Source organism: Rosa chinensis, chromosome 3, assembly GCF_002994745.2.
Source record: "Rosa chinensis cultivar Old Blush chromosome 3, RchiOBHm-V2, whole genome shotgun sequence".
NCBI lineage: Eukaryota > Viridiplantae > Streptophyta > Magnoliopsida > Rosales > Rosaceae > Rosa > Rosa chinensis.
The window spans coordinates 26,392,200-26,416,430 of record NC_037090.1 but is presented as its reverse complement, the minus strand read 5'-3'; the positions used below and the strand labels follow the sequence as shown (position 1 = coordinate 26,416,430).

Below are 24,231 nucleotides of genomic sequence, written 5' to 3'. Positions count from 1 at the left end.
TGCCGGACACTCAGACCTGGGACTAAAGTAAACCCAACTCCGTTACCACCCTATTGTCAACACCTCTTCATCCCACCACTACTCCAGATCGCCATCGCCTCCAACCCAAAACCTGACAGGAGCGACCCACTAGAAGGCTAAAAATGCTCGTCTATACCACAGGCAGACTTTTCGCTGACCCAAAACCAGACAGAAACGACCCTCAGGAACGCCAAAGTGATGATTGTCTCTGCCACAGCCTACAGTACACCTGACTCGATGAAACAAAAGCAAATTAAAAACCAAGCCCTAAACACCAGTAACACCGGCCCATCAAAAGGCCCAAGCAACACAAACCCAGGTCCAAAACTGCCACGCTCAAACCCAACAGCAGGAGTGCAGCAACAGCACCACCTAGGGGTGTGCAAAACACGGTACAAACCGGTCGAAACCGACCGGTAAATATGGTTTGGTTAAGGTTTTTTAGCGTTAAAATTTGAAAGCCGCCGGTTCAATACCGAATCAAACCATTTATGAATTGGCTTGGTTTGGTTTTTCTTTTATTTAAACTGCGAAACCCAAACCGACCGGTATGTATTAAATATAATAGAAAAAAATTTAAATTTATATACATAATATATATATATATATATATATTTGTGGGTAGTCTTTTATAAGAAAGTTTTAAATCTCCAATTATATTTTTATTCTCAAAATGATATGCTATCATATTGAATCCTAGACCCCAAGGCCTAAAACCCTAGTATGGTAGTATATAATGGCCTACTACCATATTGATTTCATATTATTTTGGTATTCACAACTCTAAGCTAGTATTAATGGCTAAGCCATCAATAAGTGAATCATTTTGAAACAATTAGGATTTTGTTCTTGAATATTAGTTTTAGATTTTGATTATTGAGATTGAGTTTTAGTATTTTACTATGAATTTTTTGTAAACAAAACGTTAATACTATATAAGTTAAAACCGTCTTACCGACTGAACCAAACCATCTTTAAATAGATTGGATTGGATTAAGCTTATTTTTTTCGATGACCGGTTGTCTAAAATGTCTAAACCGCTTACTTCGGTATAGAGACGGTTTGGAATCAAAACTGATCCAATCCAATCCGCGTGCAGCCCTAGCACCACCACCATCTCGTCTGAAACAACCCTGCCAACCAACCACCGGCAGCGTCTCCACCAAATTGTTACAACTTTTGATTTGTTAAAAGTGAATTGTGATGAGTTTTTTGTTTTATAGAAAAAATTGTGACGAGATTGTGTTATTACTGATCAGAAAAGACAAAAAAAAAAAAAAACTTTAGAATATGTCTCTTCTCTCGCCCCACATCTTGAGATCCTTTTAGTGTCTTGACCACCAAAAAGTCATAAAAATAAACGACCCAGATTCCACTATTTATACCGAAACTATTGTACAAGATTATTCTCATAGTGAACTTGAAAAACCGTTATGGCGCGCCCGCACTAGCCGATGGTCTCCCCGCCTCTAACTCCTCCTTCCCTCTCTTCTCCACAAATGACCAAACCACCGTTTTCCAGCTCCAAAAATTTCTCATCCTCCTCTCAAACCCTAATCTTACAACAATTCCCATTCTGTCCCTCTCTGTTTCCTAATCTCCCGAATGTACCACAAGCCCTGCTGCTCCAACGTACACAATCTTCAAGTTTACATGATTGATCCGAACAATTTGGTATTCATTTCATATGAATTTGGACTTTTGGGTTCCAATCTTTGGATCTGAGAAGCAATTGGGGGAGCTTTAATTGCGGTGAGGATGTCGAATATGTATGGTGATTATAACCAGAAGATTGATTATGTGTTCAAAGTGGTGTTGATCGGAGACTCGGCGGTTGGGAAAACACAGCTCCTCGCACGATTTGCAAGAAATGAATTCAGTTTAGACTCCAAAGCCACAATCGGAGTCGAATTTCAGACGAAAACACTTGTTCTTGATAACAAGACCGTTAAGGCGCAGATTTGGGATACTGCTGGCCAAGAAAGGTGCGCCATTGCCTCACTGATTTACATTTTCTATTTAAAATTTAAACCACTGTCAGTAAAAGAAGAAGTTCAACATATTTGCTTCTCTGTTATGGTATTATGATCCTTTTGGATTTTACATGATGATGACTGAATTGTTTGATTTTGATGTATTATGTTTGTCTTGTTTCATAATGCATGTCTAGTAAATGGTGTTTGTTTCTATATTTGCTGTTCCATTAGAGCCTTCATCTTGGAAGAGCAAATTTCTAGATATTGGTCTAAAGTGTAAAGTGTGTTAATACTTTTTTTTTTCTTCTTCTTCTTCTTTTTTTTTTTTAACCCAAAATATGTCATATTATAAAGTACTACAATGGAGTTTTCTCTATAGTAATTTAAACCCCTAAATCATGATAACCAGAACCAAATTGGACGTCCTGACAATTACCAAAACAATTATTGGAGGTCATGAACGGCACATGACAAAGCCGATGATGAACCGCCGGGACCGGCGGCCCCATCATAGTCCCATTCAAAATCTTCAACTCATCAACCCTAGCAGCCACCTTTCGCCTTAACTCTTCCAACGCCTTGAAGTACTGCTCCCATTCCCGTTCATCCATCATTGCCAAATCCACAGCCTCATCCCACCAAAACCCCTCACTCATATTCATTTCCTTCATCATCTTCTTCTTCTCATCCGCCATCTGTTTAATCCCCGTGGCTTTCCTCTTCAAATCCTCAAACTCCTTCTCTGCCTCCACGTACTCTTTGTTGAACTCCGCCACCAGCAAATCGCCAGCCTCCTCATTAACTCTGACAACTGAACTAAGACCGTTTTGATAGCTCTCGAGCACCGTGTTGATGTTCGGGTGTCCATAGCAAAACACCTTCCCTGCGCCAGAGAACACTATAATGGCCACATGGGCGCCGCAAAGCACACTAAGCTCGCCGGCTTTTTTGAATATGCCGGCCCTTCTTCTTCTTCTTCTTTTGAGAAGAAGTGTGTTAATACTTCTTTGTGGTGACTGGTACATGTAATCTTGAGTTTTGTTGAAAGCACAGAAATCATGCTGCAGTTAATGTTGCAAACAGAAAATTTTCAGTACACTTGGTTTGAAGACTTCGTGTGAGCTCATAAGTTTGGATGATTTGTTTCTTAGGCATAATGCATAGCTGAAAACTAACATATTTTGGCTGCAATGTGCGAAACCTATGTGTTTCAAGAACCTTAGTTGAATGGAAATCAGAGTGGACAGATACATGCTACCACTAATGGATCTTGCCCCGTAAAGAAAACTAACAAAATTGGTTTTCTGCCCTTGGTGAAGAATTTTCAGTACATTTTGTTTGTCCTTTTATTTCTGACAGACTCAAGCATTACTTTTGGTTTCCATTGCTTTGTGCTGGAACTAATTGCTTTCTTTTCAAGCAAGTTCTCTTTTTTCTGGAACTTAATTAGTATCAGAAATTTGGCCATATTCTGTGAATTTCATGGTTACCTCTTTAATCTTTTGATTGCATGGTGTTGATGTCCACTGCATGCCATTAATGGATGCAATAAAACTTCCCTGACATCATTCTAGAAATGTACTCTTGCGCTGTGACGGCCTTGTTCATCTCAACAAGCTGCCTATAATTATATAAAAATGGTTTTTCAGAGAAAAATCTGTCACCTTAAGATGTCCATTTGCTTTTGCTTCATCACCTTCTAGTACAACCTCCAATCTCATCTGGCTTCCCTCTATTTGCAATCCCAACTTCTACTCTGGTCTTGCTGTTGATTCTGCTAGTCCATCATTCTTTCTCACTTTTCCTTCACCTGGCCACCCAATTCCTAGTGTGTGAGAATCGAATGGTTGTTTAAAAACTTGCAGGCGGAAAACAAATCTTTTGCTTTGCTATCTGTCATCCAATTCAGAATGCATGATTTATTATACTTGCTACTTGTTACTTGTTAGGAACTCTTTAAATGCGACGGAATGAGATCTCCGTTGGTTAAAAACTTAATTGCATCTCATTTATTGATTTCTAAGAATCTATTTCTTGGTACAATCAGGTCTCAGTGGTTTTCAGTACTGTAGTACTATGAACACGTTGATTGTTTATCTTATTTGATGAAGCATCTCTAAAATGACACCAGCCTAAAAGAAAAAAAAAAAAAAAATCTCTAAATTGACGGCTGCAAATGGATATTATCAACATATCCTACATGATTCCATTAAAATTGAATTTGTGGATAAAAATGCCTTTTTCATTAAGGCAAGATTTCAAATGTGCTTTTTGGCTTCTTTTTGGGAATCATGCTTGGTAATTGATAAACCCCTACTCATCCTAGTTAGGATACTCTCACAGACATTCTGCATTGAGTTGTTGAATTCTGTCGAAGATGGTGTTTGTTTGTATCCTGTATATTTGTTCTTAAGTTTTACATAGTTTATGACCTCTTGAACTCATGTCCTTCCGCCTCTGTTCAGGTATAGAGCAGTCACGAGTGCATACTACCGAGGTGCAGTCGGAGCAATGTTGGTGTATGACATGACCAAGCGTCAATCTTTTGACCACATGGCTAGGTGGTTGGAGGAATTAAGGGGGCATGCTGATAAGAACATTGTTATAATGCTCATTGGCAACAAATGTGACTTGGGAAGTCTTCGAGCAGTGCCAACTGAAGATGCTCAGGAGTTCGCTCAAAGAGAGAACCTATTCTTTATGGAGACATCTGCTCTTCAGGCTACCAATGTTGAAACAGCATTTTTAATGATTTTAAGGGAGATATACCGAATAATGAGCAAGAAGACCCTCGCTGCTAATGAGGCAGATGGTGGGGATTCAGGGCTCCTTAAGGGGACTGCAATTACTGTTCCTAGTCCAGAACCGGCTGGTGCCCAGAAGGGTGGCTGCTGCTTTGCCTCTTCCTAATTTCATTAAACTCCACTTTTTATTTTCATATTTTTGGAGCAACTATTCTGGCTGGATTGATTTGAAGAACGCGTATATACCTCGTAAACAAAGAAAATAGTGGATGAGGAAGGGAAATGAATCAGTAAACCAGATGTCTAATGTTATGGAAGGGATCGATGGTTGGGAACAGAAAGAATTGATACACCTAGAAGCCTAATTTCTGGAAACCGGCCTCCAATAATATATGGAATAGGAAGCTGTTCTTTACCTAGAATATAATTGTTCGTTATTTAGAATATAAGATTTTTTGTACAAAGTTTCTCAGGATTCATATTGGATTTCAGACACCAAAAAAAAAAAAAAGGATTCATATTGGGTTTGGTAACTTCAAGCAGAGGATTCAAGTTATCTTTTTGTTCTATGGTATTTATGTTAAATTCTTAATCGGGTTTGCACTGAAGATCTGCATGCTTAAAAATAGAACACGGCTATAAGCTCGACTTCAAATAGGATTGGTGTTGGTTGTCTTCAAAGATGCAGCTTGATTGCCTGTATTGCTGAAAAAGTTGATTCTTTTATACATGAGTATATAAAAAGTTCACAAGGTGCATGCTGAAAGAAATAGTTAGTTAACAATTATTTTTTTTTGTTAAATAATCGACTCGACCTTAATGGGTTGAGAAGTACCGTCAGAGGGAGGGGTGTTGTCAAGCGTCGGCGGGCAGCGGTTTTTTCCTTCCGGCGTACAGAGGGGAAAGGCAGACCGGGGTAGCAACACTTACAGACCTGGACTTGATGGGTTGCTGGAAAGGCAGGCCGCCGCAAAGCATGGAGGCGGCTTGGCAGAAGCAGGCTTGAGCTTCTGCTTCCTTTGCTCAGATTTGGGCTTGAGCCTTGGGGCCTGAGCTCAAAATTGAGTTGTTGGGCTCTAGGGTATGGGCCAGTATGGAGGATGTCTTGCTACCCTTAGTCATCACTTAGTGGTGAGGATGAGCATTGAGAGAAATATATGCAGGGTATAGGTTATAGAATAGTCTTTCGCTAATATTCCCTAAAGGTCTTTTCCTCTCTCTCATCTCTAATTCCCTTTCTTCTATTCTTCTCTAGTTCTCTTCTGTGATTCTTTTCTTAGTTTTTTCTTTCCTTGTGTATTTAGTTCTTTCCGGTTCATCTAAGATAGACTTCTTTATCATACCAAAGCAAAATAAATGAATTCTCAAATTTTGTCATTTTTCCAATTAAAAGTCATAAAACTAATTTGTGAATTTATTTTTTCCTCCAAGCACAGAACTTTGATTAGTGAATTTGTTTTTTCCTTCAAACACAGAACTTAGTTTGATTCAGCTAGCCCACCTTCGTTTACAATCCTGGTTCTGTCCCTGCCCTCATCACAAGTACACCACTGCTTGCAAACTTTATCTTTCTTCACTCTCAAGAGTTAGGAGAACACTTGATTTAAGTTTAACTTCGTCAGACAAAATTGGGTTGTTTTTGGCCATAAAGTATGGTCAAATCGAGACACTCAACAAGATAACGACTTTGGTTGTGATCTCTTCGCGTCACCGAATCGATACTCAACGTTGAAGGCTGAGCAGAGCAATCACTGGGAAGTTTGGAGAAAGCACGGGTTTTGCTAAAGTGTGACTTTAGCTTCGCTGGGTTGCGAGGGCGTTACCCTTGCTTCGCTGGGTTGTATCGGTGGCAGTAGCACTGGCAGTCGGCTCAAGGGGAGACTAGGACTGGAAGCGCGGTCGCCGGGTTGATCTGGTGATGCTGACAGTCGGCTCTTGGAGAGACTAGGACTGGCGCGCGGTCACCGGGTTTCAACGAGGTTGAAGGTTTGCTCCGGAGAGGCTTTATAATCGCTGGGATTGATTGATTTGAGAGAGGTCCTTCTTCTGTCCTTGAACCCTAGTATTTATACCTAGGGCTTTGACTGTTCCTTGCTATAGAAGGATTATTGATTGAAGTTTCCTATTCAATCTCTGCTACTTGACTCCAATAAGGTTTCGTTTTCCTTATGGATTATGGAATGGGCGAAGCTGTAACCCAAATCCAAGCAGGCTTATTTTTGGGCCGCAGGTATCGGCCCGCTGTGCTAAATCCACTAAAGGATCTTGCCAAAATTACTTTTGGGCTCAAACACATAATGCATCATGTCTTTAGTTTTGTGTTGGGGTTTTGTTTTTCATATCGACTTCAAATGGGTTTATAACTCTTATTTACACAAAAATAGAGCACTAGCAGCCTGTTGCTCAATGGAACTTTTCAGGAAATGTGCACTTTTCGTCATAGCAACTTTGAAAGGCCTTCACTTTTTCCAAGATTGACATGTCTATCATATCAGAAGAATAGATATTGGTGATCAGTATGTATGACGCACTTATATGGTGTAACTAATGTTTGTAAATTGAATAATCAATAATGTTGAATTGAATAATGTGGATGATACACTCGTAGCATCGCCCGGGCTATCTTGCTAGTAATAACTAAACTATTGTTGGACTAACAGTGATGCCTCCTATGTTCAAACAATTACAAACAACCATTCCAATAAGGATTTGGATTAAGCGTTAGAGCTTAGAAGGAAACAATAAAAGCCATAGGCATTTTATATCAGACGACAATCATATATCCAACTAGGCAACAACATAAACCTCTCAATGTCTTGCACATTAACTAGTGGAACAAGTCTAAATAGGAAGCACACAAAAACAGCAATCCAAGAGAAAATATAAGAAAAACATTTCTAACAAAGGTGCACATTGATTTCAATTTATTCAATAGCACCACAACTGGTAGAAAAACTTTCCAGTTCTGAACTCATGGGAACCATCGAACCGTCTTGTCAGCTCACTTGGTTTGCCTTTAATTAATCCCCATAGATCTTGAAGTTGCTCTGTCAAAATCATCCATCTTTCTTACAATGACAAGCAGAACCTGATAAATTTGTATAGCCATTTTGATAGATATGTTTGAATGCAGGGGATTTTCCTCAAACAGAAGCTGCAAAACAAAATGTTGTCATCATAAACCCAATATGAGCTCGTAAATTTATACTAGCTATAGTACAACTTGAGAAAATCGTCTTACTCATGGACGAGAGGCCGGCTAGGCTTTGTTCATTTTGTATAGTCATTTTGATGGATAAAATTATACGTTGTTGAACCATGAAACAATTTCCATTTTTCAATATCAAAAGTCAAAACTCTAAAGCTAGACATTATATATCGACTCATATAAAGTATCTCAAAAGTCAAAACTATGGATAATTAAGATATATTCAAATCAATAATCTTAAATAAACTAAAAAAACACCGATGGATAAGTAATTAAAGATATTTTGAAAACATGGTTCCATTCAAGATGTAACACTACGATCTTTAACAAAAAGTGAGTAAAGCTAGATAGAAGAGAAAAACATAACTTATACTAAATTAAAAAATTGTAAGAATCATACATTGATGTATTAAAAAAAAAATTATACATTGATTTTCGATAATCATGCCAGATGAGAAAGCACAATCACAGTTGATTTGGATATTTTGTTGAGCCTAATCTGTAATTCTTAAAAAATATATATATTTTAGAAATAATGAAAGGAAGAGTAATAAGATGGTAATGCCAAATGCAAGTATACGTGCTGGTACAAGCATGGTCACTGTGCCATTACGGAGATTGGAATAAAACTAATCAATTAGGTAGGTGCCATAAATACAAGTCCATTCTATTGTGATAATATCACTGTGCCATTACGGAGATTGGAAGAACAATTCTTAGGTTCACCCCTAGGGTGAATGAGCATATTCACCCCCATTGTCGATTAACGCATAATAACTTTATAATTTTCTAATCCAACCATCCATGTTGTATAACGTAATACAAAGATTAGCTTTGTAAAAAATCAATCAAATTGAAGACCTTTCAGTTATTCATTTATATGAAATACATGGACGGTTCATCATAATAGTGGTAAGTGTTGTTAGAACCATCTATTTGTTTGATTCAATTAGATAATTAAACGATTTCTGATTCGCTTAATTTTTTACAGAGATGATCTTTAAAGGTTAATTTAAGATATGGACCATTGGATTATAAATTTATTAAATAAAAGTATGTTAATCGACAATAGGGGTGAATATGCTCATTCACCCTAGGGGTGAACCTAAGAATTGTTCAGATTGGAATAAAACTAATCAATGTGTACCTTTTAATCCCTCGGAATCTGGAGTATAAGGGAAGGGATGTGTTGGACTTCATGGAAGTCTTCTCCTCCTTCCTCAAGCTTACTACAGAATGGTTTAGGCATATGCTCAATCTTCAAATCCTTGAGTGTAGTAAGGTGTCTCAGCCCATTTGGAACCGTACTCAATTCTCTGCAATAATCAATGATCAATTTGCAGAGACAAGGCATGGCTCCTTCCTCCACCCTCCACTCTGTTATTCCTTTCAAAGCATAAAGCTCAAGAAACTGAAGACGAGGAAAGCTTCCAGCAGAGAAAACCAATACTTTTGTATTTTCCTCAAACACATTATCGCACAGATCAAGACTTTTCAGGTTGGGCAGCTTCTCTAGTATGGCCATTTGGTCGTCCTTGAGAGCACAATCGGACAAAAGTAACTTGGTGAGGTTTGAATAGGAGTGGAACTCTTTCGGTAGTTCTAGTGTGGGGCCCCATAGCTTCAACTTGTATATTTGACTGCACCTTGCAACTATTTGACTAACCTCTGCACCGCTTTTCATTCCAACATGGTTGACCAACCGCAGGGACCGAATACCATTGAGCACGCAGCCTGCCGCATCCAAGATTTTCTCCAGATTTTTCGATTGGCTAGATGACAATCTTATTCTCAGTTTCCTTAGATTGCCTAGTTTAGCAAGATCATTCAAATCACAATATCTACTCGAAACATAATTTAAAGTTTGTAAATCACCGAGAGCAGATAGCTGCAGTTTACCTCTAGCCCTGTACCTCCATGGAAGGTATAAATGTCTCAATTTATTCATCTTGCATATCACATTTGGGATAAACATGTAGTCATCTCTAACAAAAAAATCAAGCGTCTGCAAACAAATCAAGTTTCCTAGAAACGGAGGAAACGATTTTATATTACTTCTCCTTAGACTCAGAAACCTCAAGTGGACCATGTTTCCAATTTCTCTAGGCAGCTTTATTTTTACTTCTCCATCATGCATACCTTCAATCATCAACGCTCTGAGTAATTTGAAATCCTTGAACTTGGAAGGTATTAATTCTTTCCTTTTAGGAAACCAACGAAAATCATTGGGGCCAATATATAACAAGGACCTAAGGTGCCCACCTCTTTCCCTAAGTGAGGGTACCAATTTATCATCATTCTCATCCAAGTAGACGGCAAGTCTTCGAATCTTACCCATTGGTGATGCATAGGTTACCATGGAAGAAGAAGAAGAAACTGGATGCATTGCCTCATTTTTTTGAGAACCTTTGACAACTTGGAGAAAATTTTCCTCTTCCGCCTTTCTCAAACACAAATCTCTCAAAAGATCATGCATCCGGCAAGTTTTAATATTCTCAAAAGTTGAACTTCTCTCTCCTACTTGAATCACACACCTTTCTACCAACTCATTCAACCAATTGTATGCCACATCCTCCATTGTTTCCCCTGAACTTTGCCTTTGTTTTGTCAAAGAAATAAAACCTTCTGCAATCCATAGTCTTGTCAAACTCTTCATCCGGATCTCATGATCCTCGGGAAAATGTCCTAAATATAGGAAACAGGGTTTTAAGTGATATGGCAAGTCATCATAACTCAACGCCAACACCCATGATGCATATGCATGTTCTTCTTCCCGGCGGCCAAAGCCTCTACTTATGTACACACCAACATTTTCTTGTATGGTTTCCCAATCTTTAATTGTGTTTTTCCTGGCAAGAAGTCCAGCAAGTACAATGACAGCTAGTGGCAGACCCCTACAATGTTGAACCATCTCTTTTCCTAATTCTTCCATCTTCGTGTAAACTTCAGCATCTAAATATTATTTTTTTAAATAGCAAAAAGAAAGAAAAAACAAATTAGCAATAAATATATAAAGTTCTATTGTTTTAATTAAGGGACCAAACTTCTCATGCATTCACATAGTATTACATTGTGTAAATGGGCATATTGGGAGTCTAATGTTCAACGAACTTGACACTACATTAATATATATATATATATATATATATATATATATATAGTACCACTAGAGTCTTTGTATATATTCAAGCATCTTCTAAGATAGAAATAGGAATATATACTATTTTTTCAGACTTTAATTTCAGAAGAATATATATGGTATATGTGTCAAAAAAATTTAGAACTTTAGATATGAATCTACAGAAGGTCGGGAGTACCAGATGCACGGAAGGCAATGGTTTTTGTATTTATTGTTTCAATGTATATTGACAAAACTTCATATTGCAATAGATATATAAAGTTGTACCGTTTTAATTAAAAGGCCAAAACTTCGTATGCATTCGTATAGTATAACATATTAACATTGTACTTGGGAGTCCAATGCTCAACGAACTTGACACTGCAATAGTACCTACCATTAGGAGTAACTTGGATATTTTTTTTCAAGGTCATGAGTACTATTTTTTTTTTTTTTTAAGGAATGACTACTATTTATTAATATCAAAATTATAAATTTTGGATGTTTATATGACGAAGATATAGTGTTTGCTTTGGAACTTGAATCGGATGCTCAAGCAATAATACAAGCAATTCAAACAGATGAGGAGAACCTTGCAATTGACGTGCACCTGGTGGAAGTGATCAAACTACTGATGCGGCGTCTTAGTACAATCTTTTGTGGCTATATCCCAAGAGAATGTAATAGAGTTGCCCATGAACTTGCAAGTTATGTTATTAGGCAGCGTAAAACTTGTAATCAGGGGCGTAACCAGTCACAGGGCTGGTTGGGCTATAGCCCAACCCAGAATCAAGGAGAAAGAGCCCCAAGTATAGGTATTGCCCCAGAATCTGTGGATCCATGAATGTTTGAAATATGTGATAGGGATGGCGGATGGGCTATTGATAAATGATAATTAGTATATTAGTTGGTTTGCGGTGGCTATTGGAAGCTTGCAATATTAAATATGAATGTTTGAAATATGCAATATTATATGTGGTTGCCTTGGTAGATTTCTACTGGCGTAGGGAGGTCTTTATATATGCCAATATGCCATGTCCTGGTGTCCATTCTTTTGGTCATTAGAAATTTAGAATATTAGGCTGTTTATATAAATATTGTTCACTTGCTTCAGTTGTTTAGTTTTAGTTTTTTGTTGTTTTTGTTTTGGTTATAAGTTATAATCTGGTGTTTTTGTTATTTTTGTCTAATATATATTCAGCGGGATCTAAGATTTGCTAAGACAACTTCTGTGTCTGATTTGTGTCGGCGGTTAGTTGAATCAAGAAAGTCAGCATTGTTTCTTATGATTTATAGATTGATTTGTCTTGTGTTGACTCTGCCAGTTTCTACAACAACAACAGAGAGAGCATTTTCGGCTATGAACATCATCAAAAATAAACTTAGAAATAAGATGGAAGATGACTTTCTTGATGATTTGATGGTTCTCAACATTGGAAAAGAATTTGTTGATGGTATTGAGTATTGACAATGATTATGTGATTACTGAGTTTGAAATGAGTGGGCCTCGAAGGGTACGATTTAGTTAGTTTTTATTATTTTACAACAAGTTTATACTCGTAACTTTTAATTTAAGGGGTTTCAGCACTGGGTTCCAAACCTCAAAAGAAAAAATATTTACGAGCTTGCAAAATTTTTATGCACTTAAATCCAGCCCACCCCATATTCAGATCCTGGATACGCCACTGCTTGTACTTGGTCTGATCAGTTGTCATTATGGCTGCTGGAATGTAACCAGGCTGATATAAGGGCCTACTTTTAGAATTAAGGATGGCTAGTTGTTCCGTCCTCTTGTAATCTTTGATCATTTTTCAATGAATTCCAGTTTCTTAAAAAAAAAATAGTGTTTGCTTATTTTTATTTTTTATTTTATTTTTTTGAGTTGACATAAGGAAATCTCCAAGTCCACTAGAGTCCTTGAATGTATTCAAGCATCTTCCACAAGACATTTTCAGACTATAATTTTAGAAAAATATGATATATGTGTCATAAAAAATAAAAACTTCTTTAGATATGAATTTATAGAAAGCCGGGAGTACCAGAAGCATGGAAATTTTTTTTTTCCATTTATTGATTCAATGCATATTGTAGTTTTGATAAATAAACATGAAAACGAACGATAAACGGATAAAGGATGGATCTAGTTGGGTGGAGAATCGAGAAATTACCTATTCCAGCTTTCCTTCCACTCATTGCAATCTTCTCAAACAGCTTCCAACTCTCAGACTCATTCAGTGGTGGAGGTCGGTAGTGAAAACCGTTATCATCGGCATGCGAAGCTACTTGTTCATTGCGAGTCGTAAGTAGTATTCTGCTCTTTGAGTCTTCATGGCATTCAAATGCAGCCTTCAAAAAGTCCCAGGTCTCTCTTTTCCAAATGTCATCAAGGACAATCAAACATTTTTTTTCATTTTGGAGACGAGAAAGCCTCCCTGGTATTTCGTCATCCTTCAATTTTGCAATTTCATCCCTCTCCTCTTTTGTGGGGCAAAGAAGTTTGACATAAATCCTCTCCAAGACATCCCTGACTTGATATTGTTGAGATATACAAACCCAAGCCAAACAATCAAAATGGTCTGTTACCCCTTTGTGATGATAAACTTGTTTAGCAATAGTTGTTTTCCCAGATCCGCCCATCCCAATGATAGAAACAACTCGGTGGCGATGCTCTTCCTTCACCAAATGCCCAACCAATTCATGGACAGAATCCTCTAGCCCGACCACATTACGATCAATAACATGAGTGTAAGTTCGCCTCAGTAGTTGTTGTGCTTCACACAATTGGAGGGAAGTAGAGGAATCCCTCATCTCCTTGATACCATAAGTTTGCAAGTCCTGCTTCAAATCAGAAATCGTGATAGTAATTACCCCAATTTCTGACCCAATCTTGTAACGGCGAACTCCTTCAACGAAGATGCACCCCAACCTCTTCAAAAAATTCTTTATACCTCCTTTCCTCCTGGAATCCACCTTCAAGACAAAAGCTTCAATGACATCCTCCAAATCATAAGCAGCATCTCTAATTTGGGCAACAAAAGTGCGTATTGCCTCACTGTCTCGTTGCTTTGCGTCTGCATCTTTGAGGAAGCCCTTGATGAATACTAGGTCTCTGTGTGCACGCCTAACTTGATTGCCAACTCCGAACAAGGGTCTGCCTTCTTGAATGATGTAGTCACCAACTCTTTCCACTAGAAAAGAAACAACAGCCTCAGCCATATTCTCTTCTATCGCCAAAAGGAAAGCAACTCAAACCAGATTCAAGTTGCAGATGGATGATGAACTATCTTTTTTTTTTTTTTTTTTTTTTAGAATAGATGATGAACTATCTTATTACAAGGGAACTGAGATGTAAATTATTTCGAAGTGAAAGTCTATATTGTCCAGCAAAGTAAGATACAGCCACAGGACTTTTCCACAAGACTCATGTTCCTGCCGCAACCACATGCGCACATCTTCATCTCTTATCGTCTTCTTTTTTAATATCGATCTTTAATATATAAACTATAAAAATTTAGGTAAATTTGTCACCCTATAATTTAGATCCAATGACAACCATAACACAATTGAGCATTGAATTTATCGAGTAGATGAACAAGACTATATAACTAAAGAGAAGACGGATTCCCTTCATATAATTTTAGAGTCGAATAAAAAATCACAGCTACAAAGAAAATAAAAGAAGAATCACATAAATTTATTCAAATATTAAAATTTCAAGGTATGGCGGTATGCATCCTATTCCTAAAATGGTCTCCATATTTATCACCAAATAATACGGAATCAAGCCAGCGATCTAGCTCTATGGAGACACTAATTCATATTAAAGTATTCATTAATTTTCTCTCATCTCCGTCCGTTTGGCATTTCGATCGACTAACCGTTATCGGCAATTGAATAGTTGCCTACATTAATTTCTCCGCTCACCTAGATTGACAATTCAAACAATTATTTTCTTAAAGGAAAGATGAGGAGTTGAAGATGGAAAAGAAATTTACTATATACTAAAGTTGAGTTCCACCGTTTTACTGTTCCTAAGGCAATAGTAAGGAACAGTCACGGGGCTTAGGAACAGTCACGAACTGTTTGTGGAGCTGGAAAAGACCGTTCTGCCCTCCTTTGAAAAAAAAATTTTGTTCCGCTGCGCATCGATCTGAAGTTCTAAACTTGATATTCTTCTCTCTTCTAGAGCAGTACGCGAGTCAAAATCCACCTCAAAACCCAAAAATCACTACAAAAAAGAGCAACTCAAAGAGTTGCAAAACATAGTAGAGTGTCAAAATTGACGACCATAAGTTCCAAAACAGAGTCGACCGAGAAGCTGGTTTTCTCAGACGAGCACAAAGCCACCATCTTTGCTATAGAACCAAGCTCGGAACCAAGGTTAGCAATTGAATTTTTAGGGTATTGACTCTTCGAGATGATCGATTTTAGCACTCGATAAAAACTGTTTTTGATATATATATATATATATACACACACACACACACACACACAGAGAAAGAGGCGAGACGAAAGAAAAGGAGAAGAGAACGGGGAAGAAGGAAGAGAAGGAGAAGAGACAGACCGGAAGCTCTTGACTAAAACAACACAAGTGGAAGGTATTTGTGGTTTTGTGAGAATTTGATTAGAAATTTATTATGGGTTGTATATTTGATTGGATGCTTCAAAATTGAATACTTGGATATTGGGTTGTCATTGATTTTGTTTGCAGGTTTTGCTTGCTATTATTGTTATTGTGTTTCACATTATGAGTATTGTTGTTTTCAGGTTTCCATTATTGAAAAGATTGAGGCTGAATTAGTGTGGTGTTTCCAGCGAAAAACATAATTGTATTTTCCAGTGAAAAACATAATTGTATCCCGCAAGTAGTTTCACAGTTGTTAACAGTCGTTATCTACTCTTTGGATTATAGCTCTTTCATAGAATTGGTTAGTTGGTTTTCTAGATTTGTGGATTTTGCAGCTGATTTGCTTATTATCTGTAAAACAGTAAGCTTAGAAGTAATGTGGGGAAATTCCTCTTAGAGATCTGTTACATTTTATTCATCCATTTCCCTCCTATTTTTTTGTTTAGCTTTGATGAATACTAACATTGAATAGTCCACAAATATACTTCATTTCAAATTCATTGATATCACGTAGAGCCTGTGAGATGGCTGGACAGTTAGTTTATTGTTTGAATGCCTTTCTGCCTCAAAATGCAATATTTTCTCAAACTAAGGGGCAGAAAAAAGAGCTGCATTCTTGCCATAACTGCATTTTGGATTGTAGGACTCTTTGCTTTATGGTTAGTTAGGATATCTCAAAAAGCACATACAGTTTTCTACTTCATATCCTTTTGGTAATTAACCAATGGTAACAATTGTATTTATCCATATTCTGTAATAGATGAACCTCATTTTGAAACTACTTTGTGCAGTTTCAGTTCTATCTGAAAAACCAAAATCAGTCGGTAACGATAGAGAAGTGAACGATAATTTGGTCTTCTGTGTGTGAAAGGTGAGTGAAGTTAAGTAAAAATTTTCATTTCTGCACTTAACATCGATACTTTTCTAAAATTTATTATGTAATTTGACTTTTCTCTCTTTAATAGATTTTTGAACAATCTTGATATCACTAACTTTTGTTGTTTTACATACACTATTGTAGCCAAGTATCACTGCACAAAAGAGAAACTGTAATGCGTTATTTTTAGTTTTGATTTGTTTATTTTGTTTAACTTTTCACCACTCAATTTTTTAACCTCATTCAAGTGTGACTATTATATCGCTATAATGGTGGAATGCTGAAATTACTTTGCTATTTCTATTCTTAGAGAGCTCAAACTGAAAATGAATTCCAGTTATAACTATAGTAATCACCCTTCACAGAAATATTAATTGACTAATGCTTTAAAACATGATGATACCACAGTTATTTCGTTCACTTCTTATTTTCTAATTTGGACTTTCTGGAGCAAATACTGCATTATGTTAGATAGTTGGGACAGTAGGATAGTTAATTAGCTGAGGAGAGATTCATGAAATGGGGTTAAGTTCCAGCTCTAAGCAATATCCATGTTTTATGTCTATTCTATGGTCATTTTGTGGAGATACATATTTTCTTCGTCACTTGACCAGTTATTTGTGAAGGCATAATTTAGATGATCTTATGTTCCATGTAATTATTCCCTTGCATCTAGATGAAAACTAAATTGTTATGTAATCATAAGAAGCGAGGAAATGGTTGACCATAATTAATGAATTAGCATCAGTGATCATAAATACTTGGTCTGCACTGCAAAATCCCACTTGGTATGAATGTATGATGTTTTGGTTTCACATACAGGCCTGAATTATAGTACTGTTCTGCAGAAATCACAATGGAAGTTGATCAATTCGGCTTTAATTTTGTTTTCTGTTTCTGTTGCTTTTGAACAGATTAAGGTTTTGATTTGTTAAGGGTTTTGTTGATGCTGGATATCAACAGAGTTGATCATCTCTAATTTGACTATACCTATTCAAATCTAAAGAACTATAGTGAGGGGGATTTAATCCAGATACATTTTGCTTATACGATATTCTTTTCTTACTTCTTTTCATTTATTTGTATGCAGCCTCAGCTCTATTTGAACAGTGCAAATTACTTTAGCAGCAACAGAGAAGCAAACAATCACTTTATCTGCTCTCTGCCAAAGCTAAACGTAAAAGCCTCACTGTTACTTTTTACGTTAGTATACCAGCAGGTAGCATCAATGATGATTAGTATATAAATTTTGAAATGCAATGCAGAATCTTTACTTCATATCACAGTCAAAAAGTTGGTGCTTTGTAGGAATATGCTAATAATTGATGTGTTTTTCTAGGGTTCATCATTGAAAAGACGTTCAAAACTTTCAAACCAAGGCCTTGAAGAGTTTCAAAACGAGGTTACACTTACTGCAATACAGCACCATGTGAAAGGGAAAAAAAGATGCTGATATATGAGTACACGCCAAACAAAAGCTTGGATCACTACGTCTTTGGTATCTACATTCTCCTTTGCTTTGAAATTTTGAATCACATTTAACTATAGCTTAAAAAGCATATGTATATTTTTTATATTCTGGATTTTCTTTTTCCTGATCGTCAGGTGGAGGTCTGTCAATATCTTGCATCGGCTTTTGTTTTGGCCTGTATTAACTTGCAAAAATCCGAGGAGGCACCCTGTATCTTTCTTTTACAATTTCAATTCACCAAAGCAGAGTAGTTTAATACTTGAATGTGACTGCCATGGCTCCTTCTCTCTTTGATCCAAGAATCCACCTGCCATAGCCCAAAGACACAATGTCCGTTCCTTCTTTGAAAATTCTTCTTTCACTGCCTTTACTCCCCCGTTGCAAAGTCCGGATAAGAAGGGTTCTCATAGCCCTGCTGTCTCTTCAATTAAAAAATGTTACTCGAATTTCTCCACTAGAATCAGTAAGTTCAAACCAAATTAAATTTGTAAATTGCTTCGTTAGTTTACATAAACGTACATTCTGCCATGTTATAAGATTTAACCATATTATCATCTGTAAAAGTAATTCCTCTTTTAAACAACTGGATTCCCGCAGCAAAGCGCGGGTATACTTTCTAGTCTTAATTATATATATAATGTTCAAATTGACATGGCTGGCCTGTTCTACGAAGAGAATGATTAATTAATTAAGGTCGTACTGATTATTCAATTGGATATGCAATTATACATAGATATCAAAACTTAATTAATTATTAACCTCATAGTCACGGACCCTGATAATTTTCTTTGATCTTTAAAGTTGTACGTTCATTCGTTATCTTCTTAACTTGTCATTTTTTTTTTTTTGAAATAGTCATTGTTAAAATATGAATGTTGATTCTCTAGGGCATCAACTCAATGATCGGCTGGTCTATCTGTCTGGGTAGAAGAAATTAGTACTATATGTAACATTTTGTAGCTTAATATAACTGTTATTCTCTATAAAGCCCAAGTTTTTTGGAGTCACCTTAGTTGTATGTCCAACATATCTAATATCGTTCAATCTCTACTTTTTTCTAAAATGTAAAGTGTCCATATTATGAGGTTTTATCTACACATTTCTCTCAATATTTGTTTCAATTGCTCCCCACCATGTGACTAAATCAGATTACACGTGAGAAGGGGTGTTAATGATATAATTCATAGCTCCATACACTACTACAAAATGGGCTATAAGACACCAATTTTGGCCATAATTCTGAATTGGTGTGTGTTGAATAGTGCTACATGCTTACATATACCTAAAAAGTTATATAAAAAACTAATATCAAATTACGTGGTGTCCTACGTGGCATCTACTACGTTATTTCTTTCAATTGAATAATTTTCAACATATCTAATATTTTTATTTTCAAATTAGCATAAAAATGTAATAATAATACGACACGTTCAAAAAATAATAATATTACATGTTCCTTATCTAATTAAAAGACATGATGAGATCAATCTAGCGTAATCAGAATAGTGATAATCAAGGTTTTACCAAAACATTCTGAATTGCAGAACAACTACTTTTCTCATCTAGGCTAATCATCTTGTTGCTTGCTGCTTGTCTCAAAGTCCTCGCAAATGCAATCTTGCACCTTCTCCCTCTGTAGGTACAAGTTTTGATCAACTTGGTGTGTTGGCATTCCCATACAAAACGGGAAAATATCTTTGAGGTTTAACTTTCTTTATTTAAAGATATTTTTCTGTTTATGAAATTGTGTAATTGATTTCCTTTAAAATTTATTGTATTTCTTATATGGAAAGTCTCTTTCTCAATTAAAGAGGAATTAGGTCAGAATCTTGGGATAGAGGTTTTGTTGTTGGTCTACAACATATATACACACACATACACGGTCAAGAGGGGATCTGATCTTAACGCAAGAATAGTGTAGGTTTCTTGTATGGTTGTTTGAGTTTGTGTCTTCACAAGAGTCAAAACACTTGATCCATGTTTAAGTGTTCGTGATCATTGTCTCATATGCATATCTTCTCTTGAGATCAGTAGAGGAGCTGTGAAGAAAGGAGAGCGATAATTGGCGATCGTTCAAGTGAAGAAAGAGTACAAGATTGAAGAAAAGCTTCTTGATAGTTTTGTCTAGTGAGTGTAGCAATTTGAGTGCTACTTGAGTCTTGTAAAAAAACATATCCTTTGTTATAAGTTGATTCTTATTTTGGGTTCTCAAGAGTAAGAGCCCTGCAGTGTTTTTAATCTCAGAAGTTGAGATTTTCACTACGTAACCAAAATTTGTGTTCTGTGTGTCTATTTTGATTTCTGCTGCCCAGTAAAGATTGATCCATAGCTTGCAATCCCCGTTTTCCAAAAATCACATTCTGTCCTTGTATTTTCACCTTCTCTATTTCTCTTACTCGTTGTACAATTTTCTTTGCTATGAACTTTCCCAAGTAATCATATCTAGGACAATACAATGCTTGGACAGAAAACAGAGGAAGTGCTATGCTTCTTGAAGACCAGTTGCTTTTGCAGCAGCACAGATTAAGAGTCCATTGGAATATGGGAGATAATCTCAATTGGAATCACTGTCATTGGGCGCCTGTAACTTCAGATATTACTATTTGAGTAATATCTTTTAACTGAATTTGGAAGGCCATATCTTTTAACTGAGTTGGAATTATGGAACGTATTGTATATTTTTGAAAACCCCTGAATGTCTACTTTCCAATGCAATTGACAGAACAAGATTACGACAACTGAGGAGGGAGCAGCCCCAAATTTTGTGAGCAGAGGTCAAAAAAGGCAGATTTGGGAAGCTCAGGCAAAATGCTCTGTATCCAAAATGTACAAAGTACAAACAGCTTTGCAATCCAGACACGGCTTACTTGATGAAGAAGCAGCCTTCATTATTCAATAATGGTCGAGGCATATCTAATTGAGTCATTAGGATATCTATAATCTTGTTATGAGAAACAATGGAAGTCGGCTTGTTCAAAATTAATCTTGTTCTGGCCACCTGGGTACCCTTTGGCAGTGATAAGAATATTGGGAATTTGATTGGAGAAATTGTCCTTAACCAGCCGCCGGTATATTAAATCCTAATTCAAACAAAATTAACCCTATTAAAACATGGCCTGAGGACTGTTGAAGATAATGATCTGAGCATTTTCAAAGATGATGATCTCAGAATTTCAGGGTTTTTCCCACACTAAGAGGATTCGGTCTACGAAAACCCTCTGCTTTCACTGCTCACAGTCACAAAGATAGATTTCCTCATATCTAAGATTACTGTAAACTCCAATTCTCCGTTTATCAAACCTAATTAATTAAATTCTGCTTGTAATTTGTCAGTAAACTCTTCATTTAGGTGGCTTAGTGGATATGGAACCAATTGGTCTTGAAATTTTCCTTGTTATTCATAGTTGCTGATTGAAGTAAGCAAAAGAAAACATCTTTTATGGTTTGCTTAAGATTTAGTTATGCATTTGGGGACTACCGAAGATTAATTTGGTACTTATACTACTGATGATAATATAGAGGATCAGTCATAGTTAAACAGAGTCTCTCTTATGGGTAGAACTCTGTTGGTGACATCTCTATTAATATACAAGTCTTCATCGTCTTGTCCCATAGAGAGACTCTTAGACTTTAGAGCTTCGCAGAAGATCTCGTTTGCACTACTTCTATTCCTGATCTATGCCTGCTCCAGGTATGTGACCATTAACTCCAATATGTACATATTTCATAACTACTACAAACACTTGAACATAATTGTATCTAAACTATTTGTTGGTGATCTTGGATGTTTGAATATAATCATACATGTATCTGCAGTAAGCTTGATAGTGTTTATATTCTGTGTTTGACCTTTCAATTAGTATCAGAGCATGCCACAAAATGTTTAGATCGTATTACGTGTTTGTACTTAAGATTTTGGGTTTTTTCAATAAAAAAATTAAAAAAAAATTATTCCAGGCCAAGGAAGTAAGGCCTGCTTCAGTTTTTTGGTTCAAACATCGTATACGGGTTCTAGGGCCCAAAACCCATTTTCTTACTGAAACAATTCACATGAATTTTAAACTGATTTTGCCGACCGCATTCTTCTTGAGTTCTATCACATTGAGCAAAATGGTTTTGGGGGTTTGCTTCTCAAATCAATTCAGTTTTAAAGGCTTTGTTGTTTTGGATTGCAATGGTTGAAATAGCATGATTCTTTTGAAAATTTTTGATACTGGTGTGTGATTGAAAAGCATATAGGTGAAATGCCTAAACCCAGGGCCGGCCCATGACCAAGGCAGACAAGGCAGTGGCCTTGGGCCTCAGTTTGGGGAAGGCCTCATCTCAAAATCCTCATTTGGGCAAAGATGGAACGTTGGCTGTTGATTCAGAAATTTCTGATTCCCTTCTGCTTCTTTCAAAGACAAATGGTAATATTTCTTCCTTTTATGTCTATTTAAACCATTGACAAACCCTCATAGATGCACAAAAGCAATATTTCTCTTCCTCAATTTCTGAATTCCATTCTCTGTTCTAATTTTGTAATCAGAAAGGTGATAAAATTCTAACAAGTTGTCGAGGCCTCAAGTCACAAAGTTTGTGGTTAATAAAACCAAGTTCTATTTGTTCTTTATCTTTTTGGAAATGTTGAATTGTTCTCTTTGTTTTTGGTTTGAATTTGCTTGTTTTGGTTGGAATATGAAATACCTGTTCGTTTATTTTTTTATTGGAAGCCTTGAATAGTTGAATAGCTGTTTGATTTGTTTAATTGTTTTAGTACTGAATATGTCTACTAGGAAGTTTGAATGTGGATTTGATAAACTTAAGAAAAAGAGAAGGATAGAAAAGCTAATTCAATCCCAAAAAGGAGCACTAGATAAGTATGTTACTGTCAAAGAAAAAGCTACAGGATCAGCAGAAGAGACAGTAGCAAGTCTAATAGAGAATTCAGTGCCAATTGTAGAAGAAGATGTAGTTGAAAATGTAAATGTAGCAGAGTGTGTTGAACCAACTGTGGTAGAAAATCTAGCAGAGAGTGTTGAACCAAATGTAGTGGAAAATCTAGCAGAGAGTGTTGAACCAAGTGTGGAAGAAAATCTGGCAGAGGGTGTTGAACCAAATCTAGTAGAAAGGGTGCCACAATTCAATGATGTTAACACAAATATTTTTGATCCCAGCCAATGGAAAAACATTGATGCAAACTTAAGAAATTTATTAGTAGAAAAAGGTCCTGTTAGGCACAAGGACTTAGACTTTCCCAAAGATGAAAAGTCTAGACATTTTGCTTCAAAACACAATACTTGCAGATCATCAAATGGTGAAATTCGTGAAAGAAAATGGCTAGTCTATTCAAAAGATCTAGATAGAGTATTCTTTTTTTGTTGCAAGTTATTTAATGCAAAGAATAGTAGAAGTCAGTTAGCTAATGAAGGATTTAGAGATTGGCAAAATCTTAGTGACAGGCTTAAAGGTCATGAAAGAAGTATTCAACATGTCACTAATATGTGTAGGTGGTTTGTGTTAGAAGAGAGACTCTTAAAAAATAAGACGATTGATAGAGCTCTACAACAACAAGTTAACAAAGAAAAAGTTCATTGGAGAAAAGTATTGAAAAGAATTATTGCTGTTGTTAAAGGTCTTTCTAAAAACAATTTGGCATTTAGGGGAACAAATGAGAAGATAGGTGAGGACAACAATGGAATTTTTATGAGTTTTATTGAGACAATTGGAGAGTTTGATCCAATAATGAAAGAACATCTTCGGCGTATAAAAGATGATGAAATTCATAGTCATTATCTTGGACCTAAAATACAAAATGAATTGATAGATCTCTTAGCTTCTGAAATTAAAACTGAAATCCTAAGAATAGTAAAAGAGGCAAAGTATTTTTCTATCATTCTTGATTGTGCTCCTGACATTAGTAAAAGAGAACAAATGACTTTGATTTTGAGATGTGTGAATATATCAAAAACCCCAGCAAAATTAGAAGAATATTTCTTAGAGTTTTTAAGAGTAGATGACACCACTGGAAAAAGACTTTTTGATGAACTTATAAGTGTTATAGCCAAACTAGAACTTGATATTAATGATGCTAGAGGGCAGGGTATGATAATGGTTCTAACATGAAGGGAAAACATCAAGGTGTCCAGAAAAGGTTATTAGAAATTAATCCAAGAGCATTCTACACACGATGTGGCTCTCATAATCTGA

At 36.3% G+C, this 24,231-nt stretch overlaps 3 protein-coding genes and 2 long non-coding RNA genes across 5 annotated transcripts; 3 read left to right on the top strand and 2 right to left on the bottom strand.

The window, feature by feature from the left end:
- Positions 1-1,469: 1,469 nt before the first annotated feature.
- Positions 1,470-5,260, top strand: LOC112194363 (ras-related protein RABA4d). Its single transcript, XM_024334610.2, has 2 exons — positions 1,470-2,006; positions 4,463-5,260. The coding sequence occupies exons 1-2, from the start codon at positions 1,780-1,782 to the stop codon at positions 4,905-4,907; spliced, it is 672 nt and encodes a 223-aa protein (XP_024190378.1). The 5' UTR covers positions 1,470-1,779; the 3' UTR covers positions 4,908-5,260.
- Positions 5,261-7,475: 2,215 nt separating this feature from the next.
- Positions 7,476-10,168, bottom strand: LOC121048816 (probable disease resistance RPP8-like protein 2). The gene is made up of 2 exons (XM_024330813.2): positions 9,097-10,168; positions 7,476-7,895 (listed from the first exon to the last, which is right to left on the bottom strand). The coding sequence occupies exon 1, from the start codon at positions 10,096-10,098 to the stop codon at positions 9,100-9,102; it is 999 nt and encodes a 332-aa protein (XP_024186581.2). The 5' UTR covers positions 10,099-10,168; the 3' UTR covers positions 7,476-7,895; positions 9,097-9,099.
- A 30-nt stretch (positions 10,169-10,198) lies between these two features.
- LOC112191463 (putative disease resistance protein At1g50180) lies at positions 10,199-14,365 on the bottom strand. The gene is made up of 3 exons (XM_040517015.1): positions 13,236-14,365; positions 10,306-10,901; positions 10,199-10,219 (listed from the first exon to the last, which is right to left on the bottom strand). The coding sequence occupies exons 1-3, from the start codon at positions 14,281-14,283 to the stop codon at positions 10,199-10,201; spliced, it is 1,665 nt and encodes a 554-aa protein (XP_040372949.1). The 5' UTR covers positions 14,284-14,365.
- An 877-nt stretch (positions 14,366-15,242) lies between these two features.
- LOC121052061 lies at positions 15,243-15,821 on the top strand. The gene is made up of 2 exons (XR_005807888.1): positions 15,243-15,447; positions 15,563-15,821. It is a non-coding gene; the product is annotated as an uncharacterized LOC121052061 (long non-coding RNA).
- A 2,102-nt stretch (positions 15,822-17,923) lies between these two features.
- Positions 17,924-18,625, top strand: LOC121052134. The gene is made up of 2 exons (XR_005808151.1): positions 17,924-18,069; positions 18,177-18,625. It is a non-coding gene; the product is annotated as an uncharacterized LOC121052134 (long non-coding RNA).
- The last annotated feature ends 5,606 nt before the right edge of the window (positions 18,626-24,231 follow it).

Excerpts from the sequence above, each read along its gene's own strand:
- LOC112194363 (XM_024334610.2), top strand. The coding sequence starts at position 1,780 with ATGTCGAATATGTATGGTGATTATAACCAGAAGATTGATTATGTGTTC. Across the intron at positions 2,007-4,462 it reads GATACTGCTGGCCAAGAAAG|GTATAGAGCAGTCACGAGTG; the intron begins GTGCGCCATTGC and ends GCCTCTGTTCAG.
- LOC121048816 (XM_024330813.2), bottom strand. The coding sequence starts at position 10,098 with ATGATTGAAGGTATGCATGATGGAGAAGTAAAAATAAAGCTGCCTAGA.
- LOC112191463 (XM_040517015.1), bottom strand. The coding sequence starts at position 14,283 with ATGGCTGAGGCTGTTGTTTCTTTTCTAGTGGAAAGAGTTGGTGACTAC. Across the intron at positions 10,902-13,235 it reads TGGAAGGAAAGCTGGAATAG|ATGCTGAAGTTTACACGAAG; the intron begins GTAATTTCTCGA and ends AATAATATTTAG. Across the intron at positions 10,220-10,305 it reads TTTCTTCTTCTTCTTCCATG|GGAAAGAGGTGGGCACCTTA; the intron begins GTAACCTATGCA and ends ACCCTCACTTAG.